The sequence below is a fragment of the Podarcis raffonei genome, chromosome Z, assembly GCF_027172205.1.
Source record: "Podarcis raffonei isolate rPodRaf1 chromosome Z, rPodRaf1.pri, whole genome shotgun sequence".
Taxonomy (NCBI): Eukaryota; Metazoa; Chordata; class Lepidosauria; order Squamata; family Lacertidae; genus Podarcis; species Podarcis raffonei.
In genome coordinates, this window is record NC_070621.1 from 1,083,265 (window position 1) to 1,101,012 (window position 17,748).

The window sequence follows — 17,748 nt, forward strand, 5'->3', positions numbered from 1 at the left end:
AGGCAATGGGTGACCTGTGCAACGCCCAAATTCTGCACCCCTCCGCCTCCCTCCCTCCCTTCTAAATCATAGGTGCAGTGTCCCCAACAGTGCTCTGCGCCCAGCACAACTGAACTGGTCCTGCTTCCCTAAACCTGCCTCTGGCGGAGGCTGCAAGTCTTCCAACACACACAGACACGCAGGCAAAACTGGTGTGTTCAAACCCCTCCAGGTGACTTGCATGGAAGAATTTTGCTTGAGGTTTTCAAATCTCGTGGAGTTCCACAGTTGGAGGCAGGAATGCTTCTGAATGCCAGTTGCTGGAAACTGGCACAGGAGGGGGCAGAGGGCTGCTGTGGTTGAATCCTGCTTGCTGGTTTACCAATAGAGCCACCTGGTTGTCCACTGTGAGAGCTGGGCGTCCTTCTTGTGTCCTTGGCCTGTTCCACTTGCAGTTCAAGGCACCCATTCCCTCTGTACTCCCTGAACTCTGCAGCACCCTTGTTACACAAGCCAGGCACATTACGCAGACCTTGAAACAATTTGCACCTCTAAATAGCTACTTGGGACCAATGCTCTTTGTGTTGGAGCGCTGTGCACCAAAGGTCATCGGTCAGAGGGACACGGGCTTGTAGGTGTCTCTCACCCCCCACCCCAATTCCTCTTGGAAAGCTCTGATGCCAGAAAAGACACTTTCTGTAACTACCAAGGAGTTAATTGTCAGCTTCAAGCAGTGGAGTCCTAGCCCACATTGCATCCTGCTGTTATGAAGGTTTGCGAAGACAATTAAAAGCCCTTCTCCTTTCCCCACTAGCCTACACACACACACACACACACACACACACACACACACACACACACGGATTATACCTCTTTTTGGCTGCTGTTGATAATTGGTGGGTCAGGGGTGTGGAGAAACTCTGCCTTTCCTAGCAGTTAGAACTGACTCTTTGTGAACCGAGGTTCATTGCCTAACACCATCAAGCAACGGGCTCCAGTAGCACCATGTTTTGATTGGTGTGAGCTGTCTCTGCTTAGGTCTCCTGGACGAGATCTGTGCCTTGGCCATCAGCATGGAGGTCCCTAAAGCAAACTCTCAGTCTGCATGTGCAAAGAGGTGAACTCATGACAAAAAGAGACTGTGGGAATTGCACTTTGTTCATGTTCATTTCTTCCTTGTTTGCACCACGCACACACTTTGAAACAGGTATTACTTTGTTTGCACCCTGTGGGCTGGGAGAGATAGTGCTTTGCTTACACACTTGTAGGACAGGGAGGGAAGAGGAGACCCCCGGCAAGGTTGAAAGAGGAAGTGGTAGTCTCTGAGGTCTGGGAAGGCTGGCTGCAGGTTCAACCGCTGCCCTCGTTCTCAGTTGCTCATCTGCAAAATGGCAACAATGGGAACCTACTTCCCCTCTAGGTTTGTTAGGTGGGCTGGTGTAATTAACGTCTTTGCAAATAAGGAGCACATAGACATTGCTAGCAACAGGATCTGCTTGAGTGGGGCAGCTTCTGGGATTATGCATTGGCTGAGGCAGGAATGTTGAGTCCTGGAAGTCTCCTGCAACTCCACCTCCCGTTCCCTGAGCAATCTCTCTCAGGGTAAGTGTGCAAACCCTATAAAAAGCTTTTCTTTTCTCCCGGCTCCTGCTTTATTGCCACTCTTTGCTGGGGAATCCCGGCGTCCTCTGCTTCCCTCGTTCCACATCTGTCTTTTTTCTATTATAAGTGCCTTGCACAATGGGTGCAGACGCCTGAGCTCTCGGGAGAAAGTGTAGGGCTGTGTGTGTGTGTGTGTGTGTGTGTGTGTGTGCATCTTCAGTCCATGAAATGCTCTGCTCACTTTTGCCAACGCTGTCAAGGTGTCTGCTGCAGGAGAGTAGCCACATTTTGGGGAAGCAGGTGGACTGAGGGGAGCTTGAAAGGGGGCAAGGCAGCAAGGAGCTCTCTTTTGTGGGGCAGATGGAGAAATGAGGGAATGGCTTAAAGTCCAAACTGACACTGCCCAGCGCTTTTGGGACTATGACAAGCTTGATTGGGAGTCAGTTTTACTTTCTCTGCTGGATTTTGGATTTTACTGTGGTATTTTCGACTGTCCTGTGTTTCAGCTGAACCCTTTTGAGGGGTTGGAATAAACTTTTTATTCTGCTTTGCCCAGAGAACTATACAATGGGACAATTCACGAATATCTAAGTACGTAAACGAAACTGATAAGAAACTGCCCTGCTTACTGAACTGTTCCTTTTGTGTGTGTGTGTGTGTGGGAGGTGCCCCCTGACACTCACCCATCCAGCCTCAGTTTCACTTCTGCCTCTTAGACTGAAGACTGTTCTCTGTGGCTGGTGTCCCTGGAGAAGCTGAACCCCTGGCTTGGCTGTGCTGGCAGCCACCTTGGGCAGTGGGGATGCCAGGATTTGCTTTGCATTTGAGGGCGTGTTCGTGATGGCCTGTCCTCCTCATGGAGGCATCTGGGAGCTTATGTGCAATCTTGCTATACTTGGTGCAGTACAGTGGCGTAGCGTGGGGGGTGCCAGGGGTGCCGGCCGCACCGGGCGCAACATCTGGGGGGGGCGCGAGTCCAGAGGGCCCAGCCGCGTCGTGCCCTCGGCCCGCCCCTATTGTCAGAGCGGCCGGCCAGCCTCCGCCTGCTCCTACCTTGCCCACCCGAGGACTGCGGCAGCGCCCGCCCCCGTGGCCACCTACCCCCGCCTCACCCATTGGCTTGCCTCCCTCGACCCTGCCTCTCTCCGATGGCCGCGGGGGTGTCCTGCTCGGCGCCGGCGCCTTTTTTCAGGAGGTAGGGAGGCTGGACGGGGAGGTGGGGTCGGAAGCGGGCAGAGAAGGAGGGGAGCTCGTAGCCAAAAGGGCTGCGCCAGCCGGCAAAGGGCCGGGGAAAGTTTGGAGAGGAGAAATGCACCGTCATGATTTCCCGGTGGAAGCGGCAGGATTAGGGATGGCGAAGCGTAATTACGCACGAATTTCGCTGGGTGAGAGCTTCGGGGATCGATCGGCGGAAATGGGAATCAATTGGAATATGAGAGAGAGAGAGGGACCATCATTCATAGGCATAGATTTGTAGGGTTAGGGGGCGCAAATCCACGGGTTAGGGGGCGCAAATTACTTGCCTTGCCCCGGGTGCTGACAACCCACGCTACGCCGCTGGTGCAGTATGGTCCTCACTGAAACGTTTGCAGGTACAAACTGCTTCCTTTCCAATCAGTGCCAGTCCCATAACTTCCTGCTGAAATCCTGCAACATTGCATACCACAAATGTTCCCATTTGTTTGTTTTGTCTCACTTTTGTTGAGCTATAAAGCACAAGAGATGCCCCTCCAGGTGTCAACGATATGGGAACTTTGGGAGAACTTTGTCCAGAACAAATCCACCACTAATGAGCTATTACTATTGCAGACAAGTGTGTGTGTGTGTGTGTGTGTGTGTGTGTGTGTGTCCGTCCCTGGTCTGGAGAGGCCCCAAAGTGTTTTTTGGGGTGTTTCATTTATCCAAAGCGCGTCTTGCAAGTCTTGACAGAGGAAGACCCACAGCTCCGGGGGTGGAACACCTGCTTTGCATGCAGAAGTTCTCTTGTTCAATCCCCAGTGGCCTCATCTCCAGGGAGGGCTGGGATCTCACCCTTCCTGAGACCCTGGAGAGCTACGGCTGCCAGTCAGGGTATGCTGGGTGTGCCAAGTGGACCAGCGCTCTAACTGAGTACAAGGCAGTAATCCTTTCCGCAGTCCAGTAGGGTAAAGGTAAAGGTAAAGGTAAAGGTAAAGGGACCCCTGACCCTTAGGTCCAGTCGTGGCCGACTCTGGGGTTGCGGCGCTCATCTCGCTTTACTGGCCGAGGGAGCCGGCGTACAGCTTCCGGGTCACGTGGCCAGCATGACTCAGCCGCTTCTGGCGAACCAGAGCAGCGCACGGAAACGCTGTTTACCTTCCCCCCGGAGCGGTACCTATTTATCTACTTGCACTTTGAGGTGCTTTTGAACTGCTAGGTTGGGAGGAGCAGGGACCGAGCAACGGGAGCTCACCCCATCGTGGGGATTCGAACCGCTGACCTTCTGATTGGCAAGCCCTAGGCTCTGTGGTTTAGACCACAACGTCACACCACGTAAGACGGCATTATTATGATCATCCTCCTGGGTGTACAGCTGGTGCCTGGGTGTGTGTGAGAGAGAATACAACTTGTGAAAGGCCACCAGGTGGAGATCCTTCGAGCCCCCAGACAAGGCTGCTGTGAATTTAGCAACGCAGCACCCCCCTCCTCTGCAACCTGCCCCCGTCCTTCCTGGGCATGCAGGTGAGGGGGAGAGGGCACCCCGTTGGCACCGGGGAGTGAAGTGGGGGCTTTCCCTAACAGCCGGTTCCTTCCACTCCGCATTCCTTCACGCTGGAGGAGCACATACTGTGTCCTGGAGGGCAAAATGTATCGACAGCAGCCTCCCCAGAGACACTGGCCTTTTTGTGTGCAAACAACGGGGTGGTTCTCCCTCCCTCAGGGATGGGGGATGCGCCCAGCAAGACACTGTTTTGAGAACTGGGCGAGATGCTTGGCCCGGGAAGGGATTCAGATAAGAGTGGAGATGAGCCAAGCAGCCATTGTGCTCTCCCGCTGTGGGCTGTGCTTGCTTTGCAGCTGGGGGCTGGTGGTGGGGTCTCCAAAGCCAGCCTTGCTGAGCTGCCCCCACAAACTGCCCCTGGAGCTCAAGGAGGAGGGAGGGAGGCTGAAACAATTCATTGCACTTCCTTCCTTCCTTCCTTCCTGTCTTCCTTCCAAGGAGCTCTAAGCGGTGCACATGGTCTGTGTGTGTCTTCCTCGCCTGCGTTCTTATCCTTGCAGCAACCCTGTGAGGTAGGCTAGGCTGAAAAGCAGTGACTGGCCCAATGTTCCTCAGTGGTTCTGCCCTACTTTCCAAAAAGCGCTTTGCTGTCCTTACTCTTTGCATTCATGTCCCCCCAAGGCCCTCATCCACAAAACAGCCCTGCCAGGTAGGCCAGGCTGAGAGGCAGAGACTGCCCCCCCCAGGGGAGCTTCATGGGGGAGCAGGGCTCTGAAGCCTGGCCTCCCAGGTCCTTGTCCGCCCGGCTAACTGGCTCTCGGAGCCCCTCCTGGTCCCTCTGCGGAGTGGGGCCCTGGCCCTGCATGCCTGCCCCAGATGCTGACCCACAGAAGCTGGTGTCCTAATAAATTTGCCCATTAAAAAAGCTGCAGCAAGGGACTGTTTTTACCACGGCAGATAAAGCCATAAATCTTGGACAGTTTATCAACCTGCGTCCCCAAGTGCTGTTCAGCCCTGAAGATTGGAGAGCCATGGCTCTGTCCTGTTCACACAAGCACTTAGCCGAGTGACGGACTTGCAGGATGTCCCGTGCTCAATTTCCAGAATCATACAAGTCTAGAAGGCGGCAGGCAAAGTTGTGACTCGGAGGAACAATCTGAAAGTCTTGGTGGAACCATCAAGGTCAAGAAATTTATTGCTGCGACTCCAGCTCACTTTGCCAGGTGCCTGAATTGAAATCTTGGTTGGGGGAAGCAGTATGGTGGGGGCAGAAGGGCAAGGAGATGCAAGAATTAGTCAGTGACAATTAAGGCTTAAAGCTAAAGGGACCTCTGACCGTTAAGTCCAGTCGCGGACGACTCTGGGGTTGCGGCGCTCATCTCGCTCTATAAGCCAAGGGAGCCGGTGTTTGTCTGCAGACAGCTTCCAGGTATGTGGCCAGAAGGACTAAGCCACTTCTGGTGAACCAGAGCAGTGCACGGAAATGCCGTTTACCTTCCCGCTGGAGCGGTACCTATTGATCTACTTGCACTTTGACGTGCTTTCGAACTGCTAGGTGGGCAGGAGCAGGGACCGAGCAACGAGAGCTCACCCCCTCGCGGGGATTCGAACCGCCGACCTTCTGATCGGCAAGCCCTAGGCTCCGTGGTTTAGACTACAGCGCCACCTGCGTCCCTTAAATATATATTAAGGCTTAAATATATGTTAAACTGGCACAGCTTTAACCTTTTATAGTAGCAGGTGGGTGATATTTGACCTAGAAGCCACTGAAGGACACTTTGCATTTGCCCCATGGAGTTATGGCAGGGCTGGCTCTAGGTTTAAGTGGGGCCTCTCTGTCAGGTGGGCTTACCTGGTTGTGGGGACCAGCCTTCTAAGCACCTCTGGTTCTTAGGTGCCTTTGAACGATCCCAGAATGGTGTTAGGTCAGGTGCTGTGCACAAAATTTTTTAAAAGTTGCTGTGTGTAGCCACAGGGCACTCAGCAGTGTGCTCAGCTGGGGGGGGGGGTTGCAGGGTGGGCAGGCATCCTCTGTAGGTCTTGCTGAATTCCTGGGGCCCTGCTAACAACAACAACAACAACAACAACAACAACAACAACAACAACAACAACAACAACAACATATTATTTATACCCTGCCCATCTGGCTGAGTTTCCCCAGCCATTCTGGGTGGCTTCCAATCAAGTGTTAAAAACAATACAGCATTAAAGATTAAAAACTTCCCTAAACAGGGCTGACTTCAGATGTCTTTTAAAGAGAACATAGCCACTTATTTCCTTCACATCTGAAGGGAGGGTGTTCCACAGGGCGGGCGCCACTACCGAGAAGGCCCTATAAAGTGAGGGAAGAGTCGTTACTTCAAATGCATGCCCTGTTGCCTCTTGTTTAAGTGATCTGTAACACCTAGCAGGATCCGGACCTGGAAAGGGTCCCAGCTCAGTGGCAGAACATCTGCTCTGCATACTGAAGGTCATGTCACTCTTGCCAAAGCCCCGGAATATCTGAATGACTAAGACCATTGACACAAATGCCCTGGAGTTCCTTCTCCTCCTTCACGGAGCCCACCTGGCTTAGGAAACAAGCTAGGAATTGGCTTGAACATGAGTGGAGAACTCCGGTCAGATTCTTGCTCTTGATGGGGTCACACTCCTTCTGAAGGAGCAGGTATGTAGCCTGGGGTCCTTCTGCTGTCGCTTGAAGCTAAGGTGGCCTTGGTGGTGTGGAGTACCTTCCATCAGCTTTGGCTGGTGGCCAGCTATGTCCTTATCTGGACAGGGAAAGCCTAACTTCTGACATCTACGCATAGTTTAGCCTCTGAAGATGGTTTGGAAACTTAAGCTAGTGCAGAGTTTGGTGACCAGGTTGCGCTCACCGGGATGAGACCATTTGAGCGTGTTACACTGAGGGTGACCCAGTGGCACTGGCTGCCAGTTAGTCTCTAGGCCTGGTTGAAAGTGCTGGTTTTGGCCTCTACTGCCTAAATGGCTCAGGATTGCAGTACCTCAAGGGCTGCCTCTTCCCACACGAACTAACCTGGACCCCAAGATCATCCTCTGAGGCCCTTCTCCATGTGGCTCCTCCATGAGAGGTCCAGAGGGCGGCAACACGAGGCGGGGCCTTTTCTGCAGTGGCTCCCCATTTGTGGGATGCTCTTCCCAGGGAGGCTTGTCTGGCGCCTGCGTTCTATATCTTTAGGGGTCGGGTGAAAATGTTTTTCTTCAGCCAGGCATTCTATGTCCTTTTAAATGTCTTTGTGGGAGGAAGGTTATTGGTTTGTTCTTTAGTTTTTTTTAATGTATTTTGTGTTCTCATTTTGTACTTTTATGTTGTGAATTGCCAAGAGATTTTCGGATGAAGGATGATATACAAATGCCATTATTATTATTATTATTATTATTATTATTATTGCTATTACAAAATCCTCTTTGGAGGAAGCTTCTCAGCTGTTTTCTTTTCCTCCTCCTCCTCCTCCTCCTCTTCCTCTTCTTCCTCCCAGGTGGGTGACCAGATGAAGCTGCTGCAAAACTGCTGGAGTGAGCTGCTGGTCTTTGACTACATTTTCCGCCAAGTGCGTCACGGGAAGGAGCACAGCATCCTGCTGGTGACAGGCCAGGAGGTAAAAGCACTACTGTCTGCAGGTTCCGCAACGACCCTGTTCAGAAATGCTGCAGCAAAATGTCGTAGCGCGAAGTGCCACTGCTGTTGCTCGGGATTCTGGCCACTTCCTTTCCTTTCCCCATGCCCACCCCCCTTGTCTCATCGCCCCCACCCCCAAAAGTTGGTCAGCCTTCTTTGCCCACTGGGCACCTGGGTTTTTTGGGGGGTGTGGGGGGGGCGTTCCCTCTACATTCTTCCGCCCCAAAATCCCACTGCCACCACCAAGAATGGCTGGGACAGTTTTGGCTACATAAAAAACATCAGATATGGAGAGCTGTCATTGCTGTGGGTAGATAAGAATGATGACTTGCCAGGAACGTACAGAGTGTAAGAGGACACAGGTCCCCTGCCCCACAGCAGAGGGAGATAGAGGCCGGGGGTGGGGGGAGAGAATTTGCAAGTACTCCATTGCACATATTTAGACTTTGGGTTGCAGTTCTCTGCACACTTACTTGAGAGGAAGCCTTATGGGATGCTAAGGGACATCACTTGTGAGTCAGCCTGCGTTGGATCGCCTGGCTAGTTAGACTTTGGTCGTTATTATTTATCCTTCTGTGTACAGCCAGCACCCAGATATAACCATATTTCTTGTAATTTAGTCAACAACTCAGCCCATTAACTGCTGCCTTAACAGCTGCTTGCTCAAAAGTCTTTCTGGTGGAGGTCGTCCCCCACCGCCCAGCTCTTGAACATCCTTGTTCCCCTGACAAGATGGTACTTTTCGGGGGTCCTGAACCCTGCCCACCTCTCCTTTCTTCCAGGTGAACGTGTCGACCGTTACCATGCAGGCGGGATCCATCCTGAACAACTTGATGCTGAGAGCGCACCAGCTGGTGGCTCACCTGCATTCTCTCCAGGTGGACAGGCAGGAGTTTGTCTGCTTGAAGTTCCTCATCCTTTTCAGCCTTGGTAAGTGCCAAGGAGTGTGGGTGGGGCAGCGAGGGACCTGGGAAGAGCAAACAGGGGCTGACATGGAGAGCCCCCTCCCACCCTGAGATCTCAACCACACCAGGTGTTTGGAGGAGACTTGCTTTGCTTGAGGGTTCGTCTGTCTGGCGGATGGGGCTGGAAGCACCCTTTGTCTCTGCCTTCTCTCTACTGCCAGAAGGACGTTTTAAGAGCCCGGCTGCTGGACCAGCCCATCGGGTCCACCCTCTTGTTCCCACAGTGCCCAGGCAAGCAGGACTTAAGCAATGAGGGCCCACTGACCTCTTGCGGCCTCCAGCAGCTGGTAAACTGGAACATTGCTGGACAGGCCTTTCCAAAAACATGGATGTTGGTGGCCTCCTTGAGCGTGTTGTTGAGAGCTGAGGCCATGAAGCAGTTACTCTTCATCTGTGTTTGTGTCCCGAAGAATTCAGGGACAGCCTCGAATGTGGTCAGCCATTGGAGATTACAGCCCTGCCTATCGCCCAGAGGAACTGTGCACAACTTCTGACCTTGACAGGGAAATGTGGGAGTGCGGTCTGCAAAGGAGTCAGTTTTGTCTTGACTGGTACCTGCCTCTGATCCCTGCCCCCAAAGACCCCTTCTTTCTGCTCAGAAGTTGATTTGCACCAGTTCAGGCAGCCTTGCCTCCTCCCCCCCGCGCGTGGCAGTGGAGCAGGGCCGTCTGTGTGGGTGTGAGCGACACTTCCGCCCCCTCCACAACCTCTCCTACAAATGGTTGCACCAGGAGTGGTTGAGGGTGCTATTGGCTTCCTCTGCTAGGCCTGCAAGGTTGCGCACCAGCCCTGGGGTGGCAGGGGTCAAGCAGTGACCGTTTCTGCACTGGGAAGTTAGTGCTGAAGTCTCAGGCTGTTGGTCTGTCCAGCCCAGCATTGCCTACACTGACCGGCAGCAGCTGCTGCTTTTTGGGGTCTCAGGCTTGCTGTTTTATCCCATAGAATGCCATTTGGCAGCTGAACCCAGCGACTCAAATGCAGAGATTCTGCCTGTTCTGCGGAAGTGCTCAGCGCTTCAGTTCTCTGAGGGAAATGACACCAGCAGCAGTATCCTCCCTGGACGTCTGCCAAAGCTGTAGTCCAGGCTCCTTTTGAGAAAAAAGGTTAAGAAAAGTTTCCTCCTTCCGGCAAATGCTGTGTTTGCCAGTTTCATGCCTAAAACCCACCCGGGATTCTGTACCTGAATTGTGCAACCTGAATGCAAATCAAGCCTCTTTATTTTGCATAAATCGAGGCTGGATGAGGCCCGTGGCAACCTCCTGTTTCCACATTGTCCAGCCAGGTGCCCTGGTGGAAAAACCACAACCAGGGCTTGAGCACATCAGCACTCTTCCCTCCTGCCAGAGCTATAGCTAGGTGATCTTGCGCCCCTGGCAGAACCGTCCAGATTGCACCCCCGAGCCACGGACAAATCAGCTCTTCTTTCCACCTCTCCTCCACCCCCCCATTCAATTCACCCTCTATTCTTATGAGGCAATAATCAATATTTATATTTATGGACATATTTTAAGCTGATTTTGCCCCCCCCCATTGCTTGCACGCCTGGCGGGGGCCCACCTCACCAGCCCCTAGCTATGGACCTGCCTCCCCTCAGCCAGTTATGACCCAGCCGCAGAGTGGCACAGCTGTGAAACTGTTTCATGGTACATTCTGTACGGCATCCCTCTAGGGACACTTCCTGCAGTGGTCAAGAGACCAGGGTATGGAAGTCAGAACCGCCAGCTAAAGGTTGCAACTTGAGCAATAATGGAAATTAAGAACTGGTCTAGACACGCGCAGCACTTCTAGCTCCTTGATCTTGAACTCAAAGCTCCATAAACAGGCAAGAGAACGTTGCAGGTTTGGCTGCTTCAGATTTAAAACGCTCAAAAGATTCTAAATACCACCAATTCCCTGCCTTGTCCCTTAGCCACATGGTGCAAAGCGACAGGAACTGCAGCCGTCCCCACTCCCAAAGAGAGCAAGGTTTCAAGCCCCGGAACTGAGCAAAGGCAGCAAACAGTGTTCTCTCCACACAACTGGAAGGCAGAGACACCTCTGCTTCTGACGGTGGAAGTGGAGCATAACCATTGTGACTAGTGGCCTTTGATAGCTTCCTCCTCCTCCAGGACTTTTTCCAGTCCTCTTCTAAAGCCATCTAAGTTGGTGGCCGTCCTGGGGGAGAGAGATCCATGGTTTAATCATGCACTGTGTGAGGAAGGGCTTCCTTTCCTCCTTCCAGAAGAATTCTGGGTCAAATGAATGAATGAATGAATGAATTTATTAATACGGTCACAGACCAGCGTCAAATGATCTTCTTCAGAGCATATAAGACAAGCTCTGCCGTTGGGTCAGGCCCGAGGGGGCCCATCGAGTCCAGAACCCTGGTCTCACAGATGCCCCAATGGGCAGCCCATAGGCAGAACCTGAGTGCCAGCACACTCTGGCCTCCTGTGGGTTTTCAGCAACTGGTGTTTCTCCTTGGCTTCGCAGCAAAGGACCCCCCCCCCACTCCATGATGCCTTCCCTTCCCTTTTTGCGCATTGCGTTAAAACTTCCAGCTGCCGGTGTGGAAGCTTTTCTCCTTCCCCGAAGAAAACCAGGAACAAAAGGTTGCCCTCTGCCCATGCCCCGTGCCCAACTTCCCTCTCGGAGCGTGGTGCCGATTATGCTGCAAGCCGTGTGCCCTCGGCTGTACGGGAGCTGCCACCTCCTCGCTTATATATGCAGGCTGCATTTGCCCTGAAGAAAAGAATGTCTCTCCTCTCTCTCTCTCTCTCTCTCCCTCCAGCTCACAATCTGCACTTGGCATCTGTGTGTATGTGTGTGTTTCTGTGTGTGTATGCACAAACACAGGCGTGCGAGAGCGGGGAGGAAAGGGCGCCATTTGAGTCTAAATAGATTTTTCTCCTGAGCAGGTAAAAGAGGTTTAATTAAAATTAGGGCTTCTCTGAACAGCAATATTTATGAGGGACGGCACAGGTTAGCTTTGTTCTCCAGAAGGGCTTAATAGAAGCTTAATGGATTGACCCCCCCCCCTCCACACGCGCCCGCCTGACTTCCATTCTCCAGCCAGCCACTTGAGGGGATGCGGAGCAAGAGCGGCTTTTATGCGCCTGCATTCCCTTAAGCGATTGCAATTTATCAGAAGCCTCCAGCAGACAAAAGCGGCGCTGAATGCAAAGAACTCTTGAGGGCATAGAAATTGTCCCGGCAGCTCCGCCTGTGTGTGGGGCGGCTTTTGTCGCAGGACGGAGTCTTTGCAGCCGCTCTCTCAATGGAGCGCGTCGATGTTATTTGGACAACATTCTTTATGCCTTGCAGGAATGAAAAGATTATTCAAATATTCAATTAAACCGTGAATAGGGTTTCTTCTGCAAACCAGGTGAGTTGATCAAGACGAACCCTCTATTGTTGCTCCACCTCAAAGTGTGTGTGTGGGGTGGGGGGGTGGGGTGGTAGGCAAGAGAAGGCTTCAGCAGCGTAACTTCTAGGGTGTGCGAGTGTGAGGGCTGCGTGTCCCCCTCCCCCTCTTTCTCCTGGAAACGAAAACCACGATAATGTTATGCAGATGAAGAGATTCCATAATTGCGTGCCTGATTATCCCAGCAGTGACTCAGAAATGAAAGGAGGCAGTCAGCACCTCTGGTGCTAAGCACAAGGCCCAGGTCAGGGGAACGTGGAAAAAGCCCTGAGGCAGGATGGGGGCCGTGGCCCTCCCAGACCTGCAGTCTGTTCTCCCAGTGGCCAGTGAGACGCCTCTCCCCTCCTGCTGTTTCCACCTGTGGGTCCCCAGATGTTGTTGGACTACAACTCCCATCATCCCTGAGCTCTGGCCTTGCTAGCTAGGGTGATGGGAGTTGTGGTTCAACAACATCTGGGGACCCACAGGTGGAGAAAGGCTGATACAGTGGTTCTCCATCTGTGGGTCTCCAGATGTCCTTCCAATCCTCTTGGAAAGCCGTCCATGTCGGTGGCCATCCCTGCCTCCTGCAGGAGGGAGTTCCATAGTTAAACTCTTCTCTGTGTGAAGAAGTACCATATTTTTGCAATACAAGACGCACCAGACCACAAGACGCACCTAGTTTTGGAGGAGGAAAACAAGAAAAAATAATATTCTGAATCTCAGAAGCCAGAACAGCAAGAGGGATCGCTGCGCAGTGAAAGCAGCAACCCCTCTTGCTGTTCTGGCTTCTGGGATAGCTGCGCAGCCTGCATTTGCTCCATAAGACACACACACATTTACTTTTTAGGAGGGAAAAAGTGAGTCTTACACAGCAAAAAATACGGTATTTTCTTTGATCTGTCCTGAATCTTCCAACTTTCAGCTTCGTTGGCTATCCCCGAGTTTTGGCGTGAGGAGAGAGGAAGAAAAGTTTTCCCCTGCCCGCTTTCTCTGTGCCACGTGTAATTCTATGAGCATCGATGTTGCTGCTGCCTCTTTCTCACTTTTCCTCTACACAAAAAAGTCCCAATTGCTGCAACCTTTCTTCACAGGGGAGTCCCTACGTCCCCAGTGAACTTTGGGCTTCCAAATTTCAGTGGCGCCCTGTGCAATGCCAAAATCCAGCCCCCCCCATTGCCTTCCATTTCACATTGTTGCAGCACTCGCCACGGTGCCCTCTCAGCTCAGCGCCCAGTGCAGAGAAACTGGTTGCGCTCCCCTAAATCCAGCTTTGCCATTCCCTCATCCTTTGGGTTGCCCTTCTCTGAAGGGTTGCCCTTCTCTAAACCAGCCCTTTCTTCAGAACCAAGAGGACTGAAATCTCACTGCTGTTTTTAAGGGAAGTGCCATAGTTTTGCAGGAGAGCAGCTGCAACCTCCATCCATGGCTCCACCCTCTCCTTGGTCATTCTGACGGCCCTTTCCCGAACCTTTTCCAATGCTTCAATGCCCTTCCTGCCCCACCGCCGAAATGGGGAAAGTGTTTATAAACACATACATACAAAAAACCCCAAACCCAAACAGATTTATTTCTTTAAAAAGATCAGCAGCCACAAGCGCAACTAAAATAGTTATATCCACTGATTTGATACATGAAGACACCTGCACTTAAGTTATTTCGGGAAAAACCCCTTATATCAACTTATATGCCAAATGATCTTACGCCTTCACAACAGTCAGGTTTGGATGGTCTTTCAGAATTAAGGGCAGAATCTTAATGTTTAAGGGTATCAGAAGACAGTGTCCAGAGGTCCAACATTTTTGAAATGGTGACCATTTTTTTCATGGTTTCAGCCAAACCCTCAGTGGAGGAGCTACAACTCCCATTTCCTCAGACAAACAGCATTGGAATATTCCTTTTGGCAGATTTATAAATCTCTTCATAGGTTTCTTCATCCATTTCTATTGTTGTCACGGTCTACTCAACATCACCCCAAATCATATTTAAGTGCTGGTCACAAGCATGTAATCTGCCTCAAAGTTTTCGGTCATTTCTCATTTTTACATCAATTCGTTCATCAAGACCGAGCCTGATGAGATCCAAGGGCTCTTCTACGGTATTTGTGGTTTGTTGCTGGTCTACCACCATTTTTTCCAAGCCCCTTCAATGCCCTTTTGGAGGTGAGGCCAGAATTCTGTGGTTCTAGGCTGAGTGTTGGGAATGAGAGGGAGGGAGGAGAGGTTTTGGTGGCACCCCCAGAGCGCCCGCTGTGTCTTCCCAGTTAGCCTTGAAAAGGCTCTGCCTCATCTCCCCCTTGTGAGTGTGGCAAGAACAGGTGGCTGCCCACCATTGGAGCCCCCTCCCACTGCTGTTGCTTGGCCCCTGTGGCCACGCTCAGCGGATGAAGTCAGGCCCAAGGAAGGACGCTTGCACTGGCAGCTTTTGCCGAGTTTTCAAGAGCAGTGTACATGAGCAGGCACATTTTCAGGCAGGTGCACAGATTAAGAGGGATATGCTTATCGCTACAACTTCACACCTGCCTATCTCATCCTCCTGCCCCTTGCTTTTTGGCTGAGCTGCTTCAGGCACCTTGGATCACGGTTTCCATGTCAGCTGAGCCCTTCTGTCACCTGGGAAGGCCAAACAGATTAAGCCCCAATCCCTCCAGCCGGTGTTTAGAGAGGAACACAACAGAGAGGCTTTGAAGTGAAGGTTTGTTTAGGGAACATCATAATGCAAGAAAAAGAACTGATTGTCCGATACAGTTTGTTTACCTCGCGTAGCCTTTACCAGCGTGATGCTCATCTGCAAAATATAAGCCTGGCGAGGTGAGTCCTTGTTCATCCAGGCAGATGAAGCTTATGAAGGTAGGAAGAGCCATTAGCTGGATCAGGCCAATGAGCTATCTAGTCCTGTTCTCACAGTGGCTGACTAGACGCTTGTGGGAAACCAGTAAGCAGGATCCTTGCACAAGAGCAGGTCTCCTCTCCTGTGTTTTCCTGCATCTGGTATTCAGAAGCCTCTCTGCCTCTTGACCACGGAGGCACAGCGCAGTAACTGTGGCTCCTCTCCTCCTCCTCCATGCATTTGTCCAAACCTCCATCAAGGCTCTCCAAATTGGTGGCCATCATTGCCTCCTGTTGGGACGCGGGTGGCGCCGTGGGTTAAACCACACAGCCTAGGACTTGCCGATCAGAAGGTCAGCGGTTCGAATCCCCGCGACAGGGTGAGCTCCCGTTGCTCGGTCCCTGCTCCTGCCAACCTAGCAGTTCGAAAGCACGTCAAAGTGCAAGTAGATAAATAGGGACCGCTCCAGCGGGAAGGTAAATGGCGTTTCCGTGCGCTGCTCTGCTTCGCCAGAAGCGGCTTAGTCATGCTGGCCACATGACCCGGAAGCTGTACGCCGTCTCCCTCGGCCAATAAAGCGAGATGAGCGCCGCAACCCCAGTCAGCCACGACTGGACCTAATGGTCAGGGGTCCCTTTACCTTTACCGCCTCCTGTGGGAGGGAGTTCCATAGTTTAATGTTGCGCTGCGTGAAGAACTACTTCCTTTTCTCTGTCCTGAATCTCCCAACGTTTGGCTTGGTTGGATGTCTACGAGTTCTGGTGTCATCAGACGAGAGGGAGGGGGAAAACCTCTGCTTTCTCCACACCACATGCAATTGCATATGCTTCCGTCAGGTCGCCTCCAGTCCCCCTTTCTCTATGCTAAAAATATGGAGAGGCTCACAGGGGAGTCTCTTCATCAACCTCAGCCGTTTTGCAGATATCAGCCGATGGCTTGTGCGAGCTTTGCAAGTGACACTTTCCATGCCTGCGGCCTGTGCGCCCAGGAGGAAGTCCCTCTGTTCAAGAGAGGTTACCCCATTCAATGCGTGTCCCCCCTTATTTCCCCTCCTCCCCGCTCCCCCCCTCTGCAGATGTGAAATACTTGGAGAATTCGAGTGTAGTGAAGGAAGCCCAGGAGAAGGCTCACGCAGCCCTGATGCAGTACACCGTCTGCAACTACCCGCACGCCACAGACAAGTTCCACCAGCTTCTGATGCATCTGTCTGACATCCGGTCCCTGAGCATGCAAGCGGAGGAGTACCTGTACCACAAGCACCTGAGCGGGGACGTGCCCTGCAACAACCTCCTGATTGAGATGCTGCACGCCAAGCGGAGTTGAGAGCGCCCGGAAAGGCTCTCCGTCCCCCTTTTGTCTGGGGAAGAGACTCATGGCAGCAGAGGGGCAAGGGTGGTGGCAGGGAGGAAGGAAGGGTGAGTGTCTTGTCTTCCCCTCCCCACAGGAGACCTCTCCCAGGTCCGACTTTCATGCAATGCCCAACCCTTGCCTGCATTTTGGTGTCATTCCTCCCGAGTCCCAGGCTCTCGCTCTCTAAAAGCCATGGGGCTCAGCTGTGTGGGGACTGCCCTTGGAGGCTGTTCAGGGGACACTTTGGGTGGGAGTTTGCTTTCCTAACTGGGCGGAAGAGGAGTCTTCTCCCAGGGTGTGTGAGAGTGGAGGCATCTGCCCAAGCTTCCCACCTCTTCTCCAGGCATGGTCCTCTAGCTAGGTGGCTGGGAAAAGATGGAGAGAAAAAGGCCCAGCACTGGACCCACTGGAAGGCCCCCACACCTCACCTCACCTGTCCCTCTGCAGGTAGTGGCCTTGTTGGCCACAAGGATGATTTCTGTGGTCCATGGGCCACCATGAGAGCGAGTTTGTTGTGCCTCAGATACACTGAAGCCCCTCTTCTCCCTGGGGCTTCATTTTGGGAGACCTTTCTCCGAGGCCTTGCAGCTTTGAGTTGAGCAAGTCAGGTGCTCCTTTTATTTTGATTTTGTTATCTGTTTATTGCATTCATATATCTATATATATCTATATATATTCTTCCCCCTCCTGTGCACATCACATTCCCTGAGCCTCTGCGTTGGGAGGATACGATAACCGATGTTTGTTTCCTGAATGTATTTTTTGCCGTTGTACCTTTGGAGCAGGTGCTCAGATCGTCTTTCTGTGTGCTTCCTGGGGTGGGGTCTTCCTTTGTCCACCTCTGAACACAACCACTACTTTGGCTGGACAAATAGACCCAGCTAGAAGCACTGCTTGCCCAGCCCACGACCTAGGCAGCTCTTACTACCCTGAGTGGTTTGATGGAGACCCAGACCCACGTAGCCCTCTCACAGGGCTTCCCCATCTCCTTCTGAGGAGCATCACATCAGGGTGTGACCCACAGACACCAGTGTGCTTGTGGGGCTTGGGACAAGAGGCTGCATTCCTGTACAGTGGTACTTCTGGTTACGTACTTAATTCGTTCCGGAGGTCCGTTCTTAACCTGAAACGGCTCTTAACTTGAGGTACCACGTTAGCTAATGGGGCTTCCTGCTGCCACTGCACTGCCATTGCACGGTTTCTGTTCTCATCCTGAAGCAAAGTTCTTAACCCAAGGTACTATTTCTGGGTTAGCAGAGTCTGTAACCCGAAGCGCCTGTAACCCGAGGTACCACTGTATTGCAATATCTTTTTGAGTGTTTTT

At 52.3% G+C, this 17,748-nt stretch overlaps 1 protein-coding gene and 1 pseudogene across 1 annotated transcript in view; one reads left to right on the forward strand and one right to left on the reverse strand.

Annotated features, from left to right (window-relative positions):
• The window catches only part of NR5A1 (nuclear receptor subfamily 5 group A member 1), a 43,270-nt gene extending 26,786 nt beyond the window's left edge, over positions 1 to 16,484 (forward strand). Inside the window, exons 4-6 of the mRNA XM_053373870.1 lie at positions 7,759 to 7,878; positions 8,681 to 8,828; positions 16,150 to 16,484. Coding sequence (XP_053229845.1) covers positions 7,759 to 7,878; positions 8,681 to 8,828; positions 16,150 to 16,397 — 516 coding nt within the window. The 3' untranslated portion in view covers positions 16,398 to 16,484. The remainder of the gene's footprint in view (positions 1 to 7,758; positions 7,879 to 8,680; positions 8,829 to 16,149) is intronic.
• LOC128406549 (U6 snRNA-associated Sm-like protein LSm3) lies at positions 13,820 to 14,375 on the reverse strand (annotated as a pseudogene).
• Positions 16,485 to 17,748: the final 1,264 nt, after the last annotated feature.